A 17,056-nucleotide genomic window follows, 5' to 3' on the forward strand; every position below is an offset into this window, starting at 1 on the left:
GTCCAGTATTTTATGGAGGAGACTCCTGGATTAGATGCTGGCTGGGTTGGAATGGATGACCACCAAGGTCTCTTCTGAGATTCTGTGATTCTGATTTTTTTTTTACTTCCCCAAGGTTATAAAGCAGGAGACCTGGGACTAGGCCCCAGGTCTCCTGCTCTTCCCACAATGTTCATCCTCTGAATAGCCTCATGAGGTAGAATCCAGGCCTTCAGGGCAGGGCTAAATCATTCTGCTAAACCAAACAGGTAAACAGACTCCAAACAGGCAAAGAAGAGAAATTCAACTTATCGAAACATAGACTCGGACCTCAAAATTAGAGTAGTGAACATAAAAACAGGTCAGAGTCATTATTATCTCCATTTGGCAGATAAGTAAACTGAGGCAACAAGAGATTAAAAGACTTTCACAAGTTCTATGTCCCTTTCTAGCATTACACATCTAAAAGTTTCTCCCAGATCTAAAATCCTATCTTCTTTCATTAAGTATTTTCCCAAGGCCCCTCTCAGATCTAGCATTCTGTGTTCTAACACCTTCTCCCAGCTCTGGCATCCTATGTTCTAATGCTCTTTCCATCTCTGAGAACATTCTATGTTCTAAGGACCATTCCCAGCACTCCGTAAGCCTATGAATTCCTAGATTGCTTCTCCCTCAAGAAGGGGGAAAAAAATCTCTAAATTTCTCAAAAATTAACCTTCAGTTTTGGCTTTTGGGCCCCGTGGTTAGAGTTTAGGGAGTAGTAGAAGCTGCCTGAGTATTACATATTTTCCACAAGTCTCTGCTGCTGCAGAAAACCACCTAACAAAAGCCTCTTTGTTCTGCCTAAACAAGAGAAAACGGGAGAGGAAAAAAGCTCTCTCAGATCTAACTTTTTTTTTCTAAGATTCTATGTTCTAAGGTCACTCCTGCTCTGACATTCTGTGTTGTGAGGGTGATATGTGATACCTGCAGGGTATCAAGAGCTCCATCTGATGCCCTATGATGAGAGTTGAAAGGCACCTCCCAGGTCTTCTCTCCCACTCCCACCCCAAATTTAGATGCTTCAGATTTAGGATTTCACAGCTGTTTCTACACTTCGAGAATTAAAGGTCCCTTAAAGGTCCAAAGTCTAGGATTCTAGGATAGGACTTTCTGATGAGGTCAATGAGAGCTTTGTTTTTCAAGTCTGGCTTGAAGAACACACCTGTCACATTAGATCCAGGATTCATGGCTGACAAGGTGTCAGAAATAAGTGACCTAATTCTTTGGGGAAAGAAAGTTTTTACTTAGAAAATTTCATAGTCTAAGAGCTAGAAGGGACCTTTGATAAAGGATATCAGAGCTGGGAAGGACCTTAGAACATGGAATATCAGAGCTGGAAAGAATGGAACCTTAGAACACAGAACGTCAGCGATGAGGACCTTGGAACACAGAATGTCAGAGTTGAGAATGACCTTTAAACAAAGAATATCAGTTATTAGGCCCCTTAAAACAAGGGATTTTAGAGCTACAAGGGTTGAACAGAGAATACTGAAAGCTAGGAAATGTCTTAATATTAGTACCAGAAAAAGTTAGGGCTAGAAGGAACCTAAGTTAGAGCTGGAAGGGACCCCAGTTGTCGCTGAGTCCAATCTCCTCCTTTGACAGATTTAATTCAATAAATGCTGTCTGTCATTCAACAAACATTTATTAAGAACTTTGGTATCAGTTGTGAGACACGGGAGATGCTGGCACAGGACCCCCCAGCATGGTGTGCCCACATCAAAGAAAGTGCTATGCTCTATGAGCAAAGCAGAACTGAAGTAGCTCAAAGGAAGCACAAGATGTGCAGATTTAGAGAATCCACCCCAAACGTTCATGTGGACTATTTGTGCCCGACCTGCGGTAGAGCCTTCTGAGCTTATATTGGTCTGATTTGCCACAGTCGGACACACTGTACTTTGACTCCAACATAGTGATTCATTTTGGCCCTCCTTGAGACGAAAGGACAACCAACCAATCAACCATTAAGTACATAGATGTCAAGTGCTGTGCTAGATCTGGGGACTATAAAGATAAAAATTAGTCTTTGCCCTCAAGGTGCTGCATTCCATCGGAGGAGACATGTCCATATAAAAGTATATCTAAAATAAATATGTGATTGGGAGGAGGAGGCACTGGTAGCTGGCGGTGGGAGTGAAGGGCAGAATATGCAAGGTACTGGAGATAGGAAGCAAAACAACCCTGCCTTCAAGAAGCTTCAAATTGAGTAGGGGGTTCATGGGGGGGGGTGTAAAAGAAATGCAAAATAATTTAAATGGAAGCATATAACTTATATTCTATATGTGTGTGGGAATACACACACACACACACACACACACACACACACACACACACGTTTATGTATGTATGTCCAGAGTTGCAGGATTTATTCAGGAGGGGACAGAGCACTTCTAACGCAGGCATAGGGGTGGGAGAAGTCATGGAAGGTTTCATGGATGAATTGGCATCTGAGCCATCTTAAAGTTTTCTCAAAGTTATTAAAGGAAAGTAATTCGACAAGCAGAGATGGTGGTAGTTCTAGAAATGGGATAGCACATGGGAACACAGATTTAATGATTGAAAGAAACTTTAGATGTCACCTAATTCAACCCCCTCATTTTATGGATGAGGAAACTCAAGCCTAGAGAACTGAACTGACTTGTTAATAAGTAGCAGAACCAAGCTTCAGATGCAGGCCATTCAGTGCCCATTCTGGCAGTCTTTCCACTGCGTTATGCTTCATGCAGGGGTAGGAAAGCAGAGCAAAAAAGGGGGAATGGCAAGTCCACAGGTTTGACTAGAACCTAATATGAAGGGGGTGTAAGACTGGAATGGAAAAGTTGGACTGAATTATGGAGTCTTAAATACTGGGGCAAATTTGCATTTTCTTCACTAAGCAACTAGATCTACTGACGGTTTTTCCAGAAGGAAAGTAATGTGATCAGAGCTGTGCTTTTGGAAGATTACTCTGACAGATGTGCAGAAGCATGAGTTTGAGAGAAGAGACTAAAAGCAGTTGGGAGGCTCCTGCCCCAGTCCAAGTGAGAGGTGATGATAATTTGAATTAGGACAAAAATAATGAGAATGGAAGCTGGGGACCAGAAAGGGTACATGACTTACACTGCCATCCATTTAAAACTGAGAAGGATTTGCAGATGAGGATATTGAGGCCTGGAGAAGTAAACCAACTTGTCTAAGGCCATAAAAAGAGCAAGCGGTTTTGATACCCCATTTTTCCTCCTTCTGAGGAAGATCCCACAGGGTTATAGTATAGTGACTTAGGGAGGCAGTGTGAAACAGTGGGGAAACCACTGGATGTAGTCAGAGGTCCTAGGCTCAAACCCTTGTCCTGTTTCCCACTACTTGTGTGACGACGGGCAGGCTACTTTATCCCTCTGAGCCTCTGTTCCTCATCTGCCAAACCAGCAAACTGGATTAGATCCAAATATCAAAGGTCCTCTACAGCTCAGATATCTGACCCTATGGAAACTTGGAAATATTCAAGTTTACTGTAATTTTATTCATTCAGCATATATCCAGTGGGAACTCCTGTGCCCAAGACCTGGGAGGATGTAGAAAGGGTTCCTATCCTTGAAAATTTTCCAAACTAGTTGGAGCAACAGAAGGCACAACAAATGACCAAACTAGAGGTCTGGATTTGAACCCTACTTCAGCTGCTTGCGTGTACAAATCACTTAACCAGCCTACATCTGTTTTCTCCTATTAAATGCAGGTGTTACAACCGTATTATCAAAGATCTAGAACTAGAAGGGACCTCAGAGGCCATCTAGTCCTATTCCTCATTTACAGACAGGGAAACTGAGGCACAGGGAGGGTAAATGAGCCATGTGAGATCACACAGGAAATAAGCATCATTGGACAAGACTTTGTTAAACTCTTACTAGGAGCCAGGCACTGTGACTTCAAGACATGCTGGCTCTAAATCAATTTCTAAGCAATCTCCAAATTTCTTACAGTCCAGACCCTCAGTCTCCTCCAAATGAAACCTGTTAAGTCACCTTAAATTAGAAGCCTATCTGGGAATGGAGAAGAAACAGAGAAGAGTGATCATTTCCCAGGGCACTTCAGGTGTGAGGGAAGTGACTCAAATCCCATCTCTGAGGACCTCTGAATTTGGGGTCACTGAAAAGACCCCTGTGCTCTCTAACACACATGCAGAGACAGCCTGTGTGACACAGTGGACAGGTTACTGCAAGGGCAGGCTGGGTTCAAATCCTTCTTCAGAGACTTGCTAGTTGTGACCCTGGACAAATCATGAACCCCTGGGCCTGATTCCTCCACAGTAAAATGGGAATGACACCACGCATCTTATAGGTCGATTGTGTGGACTGAGTGAGATGATGTAGGTAAAGTGCTTTGCAAACATGTATCAAATGTGTGCTTTTATTATCAGAATGATGGTCACTTGAAAAGGACAATGGGTGCTATCTCCTTACCCCCATTCTGACACCAGTAAAATCTCCCTGGGAAGAGAGAATTCAGCTCCACCCAGAAGCCACAGAACTTGTTTGTTTCTGCCAGCTCCAATGACCTGCACCCAGAGCCCCATTCAGCGAGGCTAACCAGCAAACACAAAAAAATCAAAGAGCTCAGCAGGGCTGACCCACCTCAATCAAGTGACCTAACTACGATTAGGAAGGTGCCTGGCCCACTTAGAAAGGAACTGAGACTAGCCTAACCACTTGTTGGAAGATGTCTTTCATAGACTGTACTTCAGAAGACAGGGGCTGTCCACACAAATACATGACACCGTACATATTTGAAAGGTATTTATTTAAAAACAAAACAAAAAAGCTTTGGTATTTGAAAACTCAACAATCATCGGTCACTAGAAAGCCCATTGCTCCCCCCACCCAAGCCCATCCCCAAACAGCCAGAAAATATAAAAACACACAAATCTCTGTAGGCTAAGAAACAGTTAGCACTTCCAAACCTAACCCAATAATGCTACATCTTCTGATTAGGCTGTGTGTGTGCATCCTTCTGCCCTCGTGGGGGGTCCCTCTGACTGAGCCCCTAATGAACCACTCCAGCAACACACAGCCGAGCTCCCCAATGGCCAAACAGCTCCAAAATCATTTCAGTGATCTGCTATCTAAAGTGGAGGCTGAAACCATCCAAAATTCCCCAAGCAAAAATAAATTAAAAATTCATTCAAGGAAGAAATTAAATTAAGAAAGAGGAGTTTTTCTAGTTGAGATTTCCAAAAAGGAGAATGGGGTGGGGGACGAGAAGGACAGGAAGGAGGTCCCTTCCTGGAAGACAGAAAGGGGGAAAGCTAAAGGAGTAAGGTCAATTTCAAGTAATTTCCAAATAGGTTCACTTTATTAAGGTGGAAGTTTACAAAAGATCAACACGGCCTCTCTCCCTCCCTCATTCCCAAAGTGACACTCATTCATTCCAATGTAAAACTCCTGAACAGCCACAAACACTTCCGAGTCACTGGTTTTCCCCAACAAGGCACAATAGGGTTGTTGCTTTCAAAAGGTCCCTTGTTCGCAGCAGCAGGACTTTTCGAGTGCTGGGTGTCTTGTGCAAATGGAGGCTGAAAGCGGTACTGTTAATTCACTCAGACACTGGGATCTTCCTGTTCAATTAATAAAACAAGGTGTTACTGTTCGCCGCCAATTCTTGCTCACAGCTACAGAACTATTTAAGAAAGGCAGGCTACTCATCAGAACTCTGAGCAGCACCCAACCCTGGCTCAGATTCAACCCTGCAAATAGCTACCAGCCTAAGGCAGCAGTGCCAGAGGAATGACAAAATGGAGCATTCCCAGCCACCAGCTGTGAACTGAGGAATGCAGATCAACAGGGTATTTTGGTGGGTTGGAAAATAGTCACCTGAAAGGTTGGGCAAACAGAGGTTAAAAAAAATCAGTAACTCAACCCAGTGACTTAAGGCAGGGACATTCAGCAGGAGCTGAGCCTGGCTTGGCTATTCCTTAGGAAGAATTCAGAGGTGGGGAAAAAAATCAATGGTGAGAGCTTAAGCTTGAGCACGTGCCCCTGGATGTAGATGTGCCCCTAGGAGTGGAGGCAAAGGCCAAGAAGGCTCCCCAACCAGCAGGGAGAGCAGCCCAGGCTGGTTTAGGGAGGGCTGACCCCATGCAATGCACACAGGGCACCTGCCTTGACAACCGGAGGAGGCCATCTGCACATTTCTCTTCAATCTGGTCTCCTACCATGAGACACAGAGACTAGTTTCCAAGTAGCTGGCACCACCTCTTCCATTTTAGTAAAGGAGCTATTTCTTTCTCCGCCCTCATACTGGGGTTGGCCATCAAGCAAGTGGCTTTTTAGAGGCTACAATGACACTTTCCCTTTTTCTAGCACTGTTAATCAAGACCAGCTGAGGCTTTTCTAGGTCCCCTAAGGCTTCCCCTTTATTACTGGAGGAACAAGTAAATATGGAAAAATTTGTATTGCAGCTTCATCCAAAAGAATAGCTAGTTCTGTAGTGTATTCTTCCTTTCCAACAAGAGGGGTCAGACACTCTTCTTCTCTGCCACCAAGGTTGCATGAGGGCAGAACAGAGGAAGCACTTTGTACCTCAGGCCCAACATTCAATCCTCTATACACTATACTCCTCAATACGCTAATCTCTTAGGCCCATCTCAGCCCTTTAGTAGCCCAAGGTAAAATCTGTTTCTTAGAGGCCCTGAAGCTACAGGGTAACACCCCAACACACCCAGGAGAAGGGGACCATTTTATGGGACAGCCGTCAGGGAACAATGGAGCTTAATGCACTGGACAGTCCACACTATGACAGGACCTGATGCTCACAGGTGGTCAAGGACTAACCCTGATAGGCAACAAAGGAAGTGTCACCCTCATTTTGACCATGGGCATCACCGATCTGGGGGCTGGGTGTTTAGGCTGGATATTGATGCTGCCATCAAATAAAAACCAAGAGAAGGTGACATCCAGCTGCTGGGAAGCCAGAAGACTCCAACGTTCACTGCTATCCTAATTAACCGGCACCTAGAAGCTGGACAGCCATATCTTTGCCCTTCCCACTAGCTGTTTAGAGCCCTTTTTGGTCTGCAGCAAGTGAGGAAGCAATCACTGCCATTTCCTTTAGCATTCCCTGTATAGGAAGCACAAGGACTGAAAGACAGCTTGAAGAAATAAAGTACCATCACTCTTCAGGATATGCCCCACCCTCAGAGCTGGGACCATCCTGGGCACAGAACATGAGCCAGGGGACTTGGGTTGCCCAAAGCCAAGATAATAGCTAGAGGTAATAGCTTTATACCTTACTCCTGAAGAGCGACTTGGCTCCAGGCCCACAGTATTCATTGTAGATGAGTTTGAACAGAAAGAGGTGGAACAATGTGATGAGGGAGGCCACACTGAACCAGAAGAGGAAGGGCAGGCCGGGGTACTGTTTGGCCATGTGCTCCTCGTGGGCCAGAATTGCTTTCAGGTGCAGAGTGTGCCTCAGGTCTTGCAAGTGCAATAGATCTGTGGAGATGTAGAGGAGGGGGGTGATGGGCTGGGTCACCATGACAGGGAAAGTGTGACCTTGGGGCTCTGAGGTCAGTTCCACAGGCTCGTTCAGGCACCCAGCCTCACAGGCATAGATCTTGACAGGTGGGCTGTGGGGCTTGACGGACACATGCAAGAAAGGTTTCCCCTCGCCATCCAGAAGGACAGCCAAGTTGATATGATCAGTCTTGTAGTGGATCCCATGTAAGATGTAGCTGTTGTGGAGCACATCAGGATCTGCCTGGAACTGAAGATGGTTTTCCGTGAACTGCAGACCCCCAAAGCTGAGCACCATTCCTTGCATAATCCCAGGGGCCCCCACCTTCACCAGTCCCTTGCACCCTCTTTTCTGGAGTGTTAATTTCCACACATCAGAGAGCTGCAGGATCTGGAGAACGTTGGACAACCTTCCTGGCCAAAGGTTCTCTGCATGCATGGTTGCGTGACCGCTGAAACAGTGGTCTTCATAATTCAGAGTTGCCTCCATCTGGTCTCGTTCCCAGCGGCTCAGGGTAGGACTCAGCAGAGGGGCTGGTGAGCAGGATAGCATGTAGTACAGCGTCAAGTTGACGGTCAGGCTAGATGGTGTGTGAGCATCATTGATCTTCTTCATTTCAACCCCTGTAACAATAAAATGATGAGCTATGAATGGAGGGACAAGCAGGTGTCCACTTGGGGATAGGAATGACACAATCACCAAATCTTAAAAGTTGAAAGAAACCTCAATGGCCACCTAACTGGATCAATAGACAAGAATCTTCTCTATTACATCCATGCTGTCAAGTGGTCATTCAACCTTTATGGCACTGCCTCCCAGTGATGGGGAACTTGCTACATTCAGTCACTTCCAATTCTGAAGAGCTGTCACTGTTAGGAAGTTTTCCTTTACATTGAACCTAAGTCTGCTGCTTCTATCCATTGCTCCTGAATCTGTCCTCTAGGCCCAAGCAGAGAAATCCCTCTCCCACGTGAGAGTTCTTCAAATACCTGAAAATAGTTAGGATTTTGCTAAATCATCTCTTCTCCCCACAAAGCATTCACCGTTCCTTTAACTGATCCTTGTATGACATTCACCCTGGATGCCCTCCACATCTTTTCAATGTTCTTCCTAAAACGCAGAGTCTAGAGCCAAACAAAATACTCCAGATAAGGCCTGACCTGAACAGAGTAGACGTATTACTTCCCATATTCTAAACACTGGTTCTCTTAATGCAGCCTAAAATCATGTTAGCTTTCTGGGCCACCACACCATAGTCCTGACTCCTACTGAACTTTCAATCTATTAAAAGCCCCAGATTTTCTCTCAAGAGCATCAGACATTTAGCCTAATCCACCCAGTAATAGAAGCAACCCTTCTATGTCTCCTCCAAAGCCAGAAGAAGCCTTTTAAAAACTGCTTCAGAGCAGATCCACACTCCTTGCTATCCCGATTACGCACCCCACCCCCCAAAAGACTGAAATTCATTCCAAATATCCCATTTCACAAAAAATCTCAAATGACTGGTCCCCTACACCACCGTAACTCTGTTCCCTTCAATGTTAGGGAGTACCAAGTCTTATCTTAAAGCATCCAAATAAAGCAATTTACAGAGGTGTATAGAATGAAGTAAAAATCCACTCTTTGTCTATGATTTGCAATCATTTTTTGGGACAGTGAAATGGAGAAATCTGTTCCCATGTGGTGGCAGTGATCCAGGCTATCAGAGAGTAACGGTCATAGTCCTTGCACTAGTGAGGGCAAAATCCTGACACTTAATCTAGATATAACTTGGAGACTTCTATACTCAGGGCCAGGGTCAAAAGCGCTGAAGAAGAGACCGCACCAATAATTACAAATAATTACAAAGACCTGGCTCCTGACTTGCTCGCTCCCTTCACCCTGATGCTTTACTCACCTGGCAGACCCCGCCCATTCCTCACTCCACTTCGGGGGATTCACAAGAGGCCACCCTCCCCCACCCCCACGCAATTACCTGAGGCGAAGAGCTGGGCCCAGAGCTGCTGGTGGTCCAGGAGGAGCTCGGCAACGGGTATCTCCATTAGCTCCAAGATCTCCTTCCGGGCCAGGTCCTGCAGGGCCTTCAGTTCCTTCATCTCCTTGGCTCCCTTGGCCTTCAGGGCCCGAAGGTCTACGGGCTCCGATATGTAGACCACCCACAGCACGGCCTCGTCCAGCAGCGACTTGGGGGCCACCTGGAGCAGATCCACCAGCTTCTTGGCGGCCACCACCACCAGGTTGACCTTGCCGTTGGGCAGCGGGGGCGAGTGACCCGAGTGCAGCAGGAACTGGTGGTCGCCGGCCTTCTCCAGGGTGCTGCTGAAGGCCTTGAGGGGCGGCCGGGGAGTGGGACCCACGGTCCAGAGCGCTGCCACGCGTTCCGTGGGGTTGTGGATGTGGATGCGCTGCACGTAGAGGTGGGGCCGCGCGCGGTGCGCCAGGAAGTCCTCCTGCAGCAGCACGCACTGCGCCCCGGCCCCCGCGGACGCCGCCTGCCCCGCGGCCCCCGCCGCCCCTCCAGCCCCGGGCGGCGGCTCGGGCGGCTGCAGGCAGCGCACGCGCCGCACCAGGCCCTGGCGCAGCAGCAGCGCGGCGGCGCCCGCCTCGGCCTGCGCGCTCAGAGGCCGCAGCTGCACGAAGGGCGCCAGCTCCGGGGCCACGGGCGGCTGCCGCTCACCGGGCATCACCCACAGCCGGTTGTGGCTCACGTCCAGGGCCAAGAAGCCGTTGCCCACCAGGGCGGGCGGCGCGGCTGGGGCGGACTCCGGGTCCGCAGCGCCGTCGGGGACCCGGGTGCCCAGCGGCACCGCCTCGCCGCGCTCCTGCAGCACCCGCCACGCGCGGGTGGCCGCCTCCACGCAGGCCTGCGGCTCTGCGGCGCGGGGCTCGCCGGGGCCCGAGCTCCAGGGCAGCAGGTGCAGGCCTGGCCCGGCCCCCGTCCGCCTCGCCCGCCCGCCCACGTACCACAACAGCAGCAGCACGAAACCTAGCAGCCCTAGCACGCGGCGGGCCCAGCTACTGGACAGCAGCCCCGGCAGCCCCTTGAGCCGCTGCTGCAGCCACATCGGGCCGCCGCCGGGCCGCTCCCGGCCACAGCCACAGCCGCCGCAGTCCGCAGCTTCCGCCCGCCTCTCTGCGCAGACGCCGCCGACGCCTTCAGCTTCCGCCTACTGCTCTGCGCAGACGCCGCCGACGCCTTCAGCTTCCGCCTACCGCTCGGCGCAGCCGCAGCCATCCCCTTCAGCTTCCGCCCGACGCTCTGCGCAGACGCCGTCGATGCCTTCAGCTTCCGCTTGACTCTAATGCGCAGGCGCCGGCGCCGCCAGCTGGCCCGCGAAGGCTTCGGTCCGACCAGGCCCGCCTCCGGCCGAAAAGCGCCGCCGGAAGGCGTCCTGAAGCCAAGGGTTTTGCGACGGGTTGGGAAAGCTTGAGGGCAAAGGTGGGAGGGGTCAGGGAAAGTAGATGGATCGGGAAAGCGGGAGGAAGGGGAGGAGCCAGAGAAAAGAAAGAGGAGATGCCCGAGAGGAGCAGAGGAGCCAAACAAGAGAGGGGCGGTAGTCAGAAGATGGAGGGAGGAGCCAGAAAAAAGAAAGGGAGGGACCAGAGTAAGGGGTGCTAAGAGGGAGGAGCTAGAAAGGAGGCAGAGGAGCCGGAGAAGGGAAGGAGGGGCAGAGAGGAGAAAGGGAGGGGCCAGAGAGACAGGAAGAAGGGGCAGAGAGGAGGCGGGGCTAGAGGGGAGGGAGGAGGGGCCAGAGAGGAAGGAAGGCGGGGCCATAAAGGAGGAGAAGGAGCCTTAGAGGAGGAATGGAGGGGCAGAGAGGAAAAAGGGAAGGGACAAAGAGGAGGGAGGCGGGGCCGGAGGGGAGAAAGGGAGGGGCTGAAGAGGGTGCAGCCAGAGAGGAGGGGGCAGAAAGGGCCTTAGGGTTGAGAGAAAAGAGATCAGAAAGGAGGGAAGGGAAGCTTTAGGTAGGATGGAGGAGATAGGTAAAAGTAGCGGGCAAGGAAAAAAAGAGGAAGAACCAGGGAGGAGAGGGATGGGGGGGGGGAGGACTGGAGACCAAGGAGGGGAGGGCTAAGGAAAATGAGGCTTTTGATAAGTGAGTAGAAGAGAAAGAGTCATGAGACATGGAAGAGTAATTCATTTTGCAGTTTGACAGTAGGAAGAAACAGAGAAGACCAAGCACTCCAGCCCCTTTCTGAAGAGAACTCCTCTTACAAATCCAGCCCCTGTTAGAAAACCTCCAGTGTTAGAAAGCTCCCTACCTTACAAGACAGACCAATCCACCTCTGGATATTGTTAGGAATGTTTTCCGCCTTCCCCCACCTGCAACCCCCATTGTTCTAAGATCTGCCCTCTGAGCCCATGCAGATCTTGGCTAATTCCTCTCCGGTCTGACAGCCCTTACAAGACTTTGAAGTCTGCTAGCTAGTTCCTGTTCCTGATCAGTCTTCTCTTCTGCAGGCTAGACAGCCCTAATTCTTTCAATTTTTTTTCTAGTATGTTGTAATGGCAAGCCAAGTGGGACTTTTTGCTGTTTTTTCTTTTAGAGTGCTTCTCAGCACTTAAGACAATTAAGTGCCTTTGATTGAGTCTTGCCTTTGTTTGAATAGAGTCTTTGATGATCTGCTTAAGTCACAAGAAAGTCTAAGTCACATGGTTGTGACACCCTCTGTAGGCTGACCCTGAAGAAATTTATATATACTCAGAGGTTAGCATTTTGCTTTGGGGCTTACTCATTGGAAGAATGTTTGTGGGATTTGGCCAGATGAGACTCTGGATAGTCGTTAAGGAGCCCTCCTTGAAAACCCAAATATTGGTGCTTCTCTCTCTGGTAACTATGTATTGCTATGGACAGACAGAAGCCCTGTCTGCTGATCTATGTTATTTGCTCTGTTTATATAATTTCTGCTTGTGTTTTCTCTGAAGTTCAGGGTGCTGACTTTTTCTTCTGAACTAAGTAAATGTTTAATGAAAGTGAGATTGTAAACTCCTTGAAGTTGCTTTCCTTAAAAAAGCAGATCAAAGAACCCGTGCCAGGAGCCCTCCTGTGTGCTGGTGTTATTGGCCTTACACCTCCACAGCAGCTGCAAGCAACATGGTTGTTACATATGTCTTGGTTTTTAATTCCCTCATTATGGTGGTCATCCTTCTTTTTGTGTCTCCTGTGCTTAGCCCAGACCTTGGCACATAGTAGGCACTTAATAAATGTTGACTGATTGGCCCTTCTTTGAATAATCGCCAGCTTGTCAATGGGCTCCCTAGAATGTTGTTCCCAATACTGAACACAGTGTTCTGGATGTGGTCGAAGAGGACTGTCATCTCTACTACACTCCCCACTCTACCCCACAATTGCTGTCACCCTAGGACAGGCCTTCTTGTCAGGATTGTAGTAATCTCTCAACTGGTCTTTCTGTCTCTATCTAATGTATCACTCTTCAGTACTTTCCTCAAAGAGCAAGAAATGTCATAGAATCCCCGGTTGGAAGGGATCTGTGTGATCATCTAATCTAGGTGGCATAGTGCATAGAACTGTAGACATGGAATCAGGAAGACCTGAGTTCAAATCCTACCTCAAACATTTACTAGCTGTATGACCACTCTATTCCTGAGTCGTCATCCAACTCCTTCAGGAAGGAAGAAGGTAAAGATGAGAAAACTAAAGAGGAAGAAGAAATGGAAGGAGATAATAGGGTTTCAAACAATCTACCAGCTCCTTCAAATACGCTCAGATGTTTCTGTTAACCTTCAAATCAAACGACATCCCCTCCCACAAAGGGGCTTTTGCTTTGGACTCTGGGGTTCAGTCCCAGAGGACTCTAATCCCAAAGAGAAGAAATGAGATACTTCTCAAACTCTGGTTCATTATGTCCCTATTTAGGAATTCACAGGAAAATGTCTACAGCAGAGCTTAACTATGGCTCATGTCTTCGGTCTGTGTTAAAAAGAGTCCCTTCTAGAAAAGATACTCGATGTACAACATATATAATAGGTATAGGACAGCTATTACTCAATTGGAAAAGAAGTACTTAAAATACAAGACTCATAATTGTTCATTAACAAATAACTGAAAATAATAATAACCCATTAGAATACTTTGGAGGATAGCTTTGTGCTAAACAGCACACCTTGTATCTGTACAGTATGAGCAAAATCCAGATCTAGCTAGCCAGAAGTGATGGGTTCTCTTAGTCTTTTTAGCCCCAGCATCCTCTTGGAGTGGTCATCTCCTCTAGGAAGTGGTATAGTTTCAAGTAATACCAGTTATGAGGCAACTACAACCAACCTGGGAACACTCAGACTCATGAAATGGCCACTAAGCCTGGAAACATCCATCTCTTACGATGTCACTGTTCAATGACTGAGGCTCATGGATAGAAACACAAAGCAGATCAGGCTGTCAGAGACTTGAGGTCCAGGCTTAGGCTAGCCAAAGTTAGCACATGTTCTCAAAGGAAATCCTTCCTTCTCCCCTTCCCCCTTGGAAATCCAAAGGAGAGGTTACCTCAATCCCAAGAAACGTGCTCAAAATAGGAAGACAACTTAGGTACCAGTCATCTTCAACACAGCACCCTAGTCATGGAGACCAAGGGCTCAACCAGGAGCTTCTGGTCAGGAAGGACCTTTAGCAAGGCACCCAAGCACATTTCCCACCAAAAGGACCAGAGCAAACACCCAAATCCTTGGGAAGGGCTTCAGTATACCCCTCCTACTACATCTTTTTTCTTTTCAAATAGTATTTTATTTTTTCCAATTATATGTAAAGACAATTTTTAATATTCGTTTAAAAAAATTTGAGTTCCAAATTTTCTCCCTCTGTCCTTCACCTCCTCCCTGCTTAAGATAGTAAGCAATTTAAATGGATAATTTTGATTATGCTGAAGTGAAAAGTTTTTGTATAAACAAAGCCAATGCAACAAAGATTAGGAGAGAAGAAGAAAATTGGGAGAAAATATTTACAACCAATGTCTCTGATAAAGGCCTTATATCTAAAATATACAGGGAACCGAGCCAAATTTATGGGAATAAAAGTCATTCCCCAATTGAGAAATGGTCAAAGGATATGAACAGACAGTTTTCAGAGGAAGAAATTAAAGATATCTATAGGCATATGAAAAAATGCTTTAAAGCACTATTGATTAGAGAAATGCAAATCAAAACAACTCTTAGGTACCATATATCTCCTGTCAGATTGGCTAACATGACAGAACAGGAAAATGGGGGGCACAGAGCTAAGATAGTGGCTGGAAAGAAGGGACTTGCATGAGCTCCCTGCCAGATCCCTCCAAAAACCTATAAAAAGTGGCTCTGAACAAATTCTAGAACTGCAGAACCCACAAAATAGCAGAGGGAAGCAGGGATCCAGCCCAGAACAGCCTGGATGGTCTATCTCACAAGGAGCTGGGAGCGGAGGGGAGTGGAACCCAGCGTGGGTGGCGGCAGGACCAACCAGACCAGGAGCTGGGCGGAACAGGCACTAGCGCCCTGAATCAGTGAGCTGTGGCAACTACCAGACTTCTCAACCCACAAACACCAAAGACAACAGAGAAGATTAGTGGGAAAAGCTGCGGGGGACAGAATGGAAGGAGTTCACAGTTCGGCCACCACCCCAGGGACAGTGGGGGTGGTGCAGCTACAGAACTACAGCTACAGTTGCTTCCAGCCCCAGGCCCACTTGGTGGGGAGAATTAAGTGGCTGATCAGAGCAGGAGTGCACAGCCTGCTTAAGATCTGAGTCAGGTCCTGGTTGGTGGTTCTTGGGGAAGGAGGAGTGCTGCTGTGGCAGAGCTGGCTGTATAGAAATAGCTCTGAAAACAATAGTGCATCCCCTCAAGCTTGGAACAAAGTACTCTTTACTCTACAAGCAGTCATACCCTGACAAAAAACTCAAGGGTCAAGTAAGTTGGCTGGGAACACGGCCAGGCAGCAAAAATGCACTCAGATTCAGTCTCAGACTTTGGAATCTTTCTTTGGTGACAAAGAAGACCAAAATATAGAGCCAGAAAGAAGTCAACAAAGTCAAAGAGCCTACATCAAAAGCCTCTAAGAAAAACATCAACTGGTCTCAGGCCATGGAAGAGCTCAAAAAGGATTTGGAAAAGCAAGTTAGAGAAGTAGAGGAAAAATTGGGAAGAGAAATGAGAATGATGCGAGAAAACCATGAAAAACAAGTCAATGACTTGCTAAAGGAGAACCAAAAAAATACTGAAAAAAATACTGAAGAAAACGCCTTAAAAAATAGAATAACTCAAATGGCAAAAGAGCTCCAAAAAGCCAATGAGGAGAAGAATTCCTTGAAAGGCAGAATTGCCCGAATGGAAAAGGAGGTCCAAAAGACCACTGAAGAAAATACTACCTTAAAAATTAGATTGGAGCAAGTGGAAGCTAGTGACTTTATGAGAAATCAAGATATTATAAAACAGAAACAAAGGAAGGAAAAACTGGAAGACAATGTGAAATATCTCATTGGAAAAACCACTGACCTGGAAAATAGATCCAGGAGAGATAATTTAAAAATTATTGGACTACCCAAAAGCCATAATCAAAAAAAACAGCCTAGATATCATCTTTCAAGAAATTATCAAGGAGAACTGCCCTGATATTCTAGAGCCACAGGGCAAAATAGAAATTGAAAGAATCCACAGATCACATCCTCAAAAAGATCCCAAAAAGAAAACTCCTAGGAATATTGTTGCCAAATTCCAGAGCTCCCAGATCAAGGAGAAAATAGTGCAAGCAGCCAGAAAGAAACAATTTGAGTATTGTGAAAACACAATCAGAATAACACAAGATCTAGCAGCTTCTACATTAAGAGATCGAAGGGCTTGGAATACGATATTCCAGGGGTCAATAGAGCTAGGATTAAAACCAAGAATCACCTACCCAGCAAAACTGAGTATCATGCTCCAAGGCAAAATATGTATTTTCAATAAAATAGAGGACTTTCAAGCTTTCTCAGTGAAAAGACCAGAGCTAAATAGAAAATTTGACTTTCAAACACAAGAATCAAGAGAAGGATGAAAAGGTAAACAAGAAAGAGAAATCACAAGGGACTTACTAAAGTTGAACTGTTTTGTTTACATTCCTACTTGGAAAGATGATGTGTATGATTCATGAGACCTCAGTATTAGGGTAGCTGAAGAGAATATGCGTGTGTGTGTGTGTGTGTGTGTGTGTGTGTGTGTGTGTGTGTGTGTGTGTATATACAGACAGAGGGCACAGGGTGAGTTAAATATGAAGGGATGATATCTAAAAAAATAAAATCAAATTAAGGGATGAGAGAGGAATATATTGAGAGAGGGAGAAAGGGAGAGATAGAATGGGGTAAATTATCTTGCATAAAAGTGGCAAGAAAAAGCAGTTCTGTAGGAAGGGAAGAGGGGGCACATGAGGGGGAATGAGCAAATCTTGCTCTCTTCGGATTTGACCTGAGGAAGGAATACCATACACACTCAATTGGATATCTTACCCCACAGGAAAGAAGGAGGAAGAAGATAAAAAAGGAGGGATGATAGAAGGGAGGGCAGATAAGGGGAGGAGGTAATCAAA

At 46.9% G+C, this 17,056-nt stretch overlaps 1 protein-coding gene across 1 annotated transcript; it reads right to left on the reverse strand.

Moving 5' to 3' along the window:
- Nucleotides 1–4,782: 4,782 nt before the first annotated feature.
- Nucleotides 4,783–10,603, reverse strand: KIAA2013 (KIAA2013 ortholog). Its single transcript, XM_036746798.1, has 3 exons — nucleotides 9,485–10,603; nucleotides 7,279–8,132; nucleotides 4,783–5,608 (listed from the first exon to the last, which is right to left on the reverse strand). Exons 1-3 carry the CDS (start codon nucleotides 10,572–10,574, stop codon nucleotides 5,591–5,593), a joined length of 1,962 nt encoding a protein of 653 aa, XP_036602693.1. The 5' UTR covers nucleotides 10,575–10,603; the 3' UTR covers nucleotides 4,783–5,590.
- Between the last annotated feature and the right edge of the window lie 6,453 nt (nucleotides 10,604–17,056).

This window comes from Trichosurus vulpecula, chromosome 2 (genome assembly GCF_011100635.1).
Source record: "Trichosurus vulpecula isolate mTriVul1 chromosome 2, mTriVul1.pri, whole genome shotgun sequence".
NCBI lineage: Eukaryota > Metazoa > Chordata > Mammalia > Diprotodontia > Phalangeridae > Trichosurus > Trichosurus vulpecula.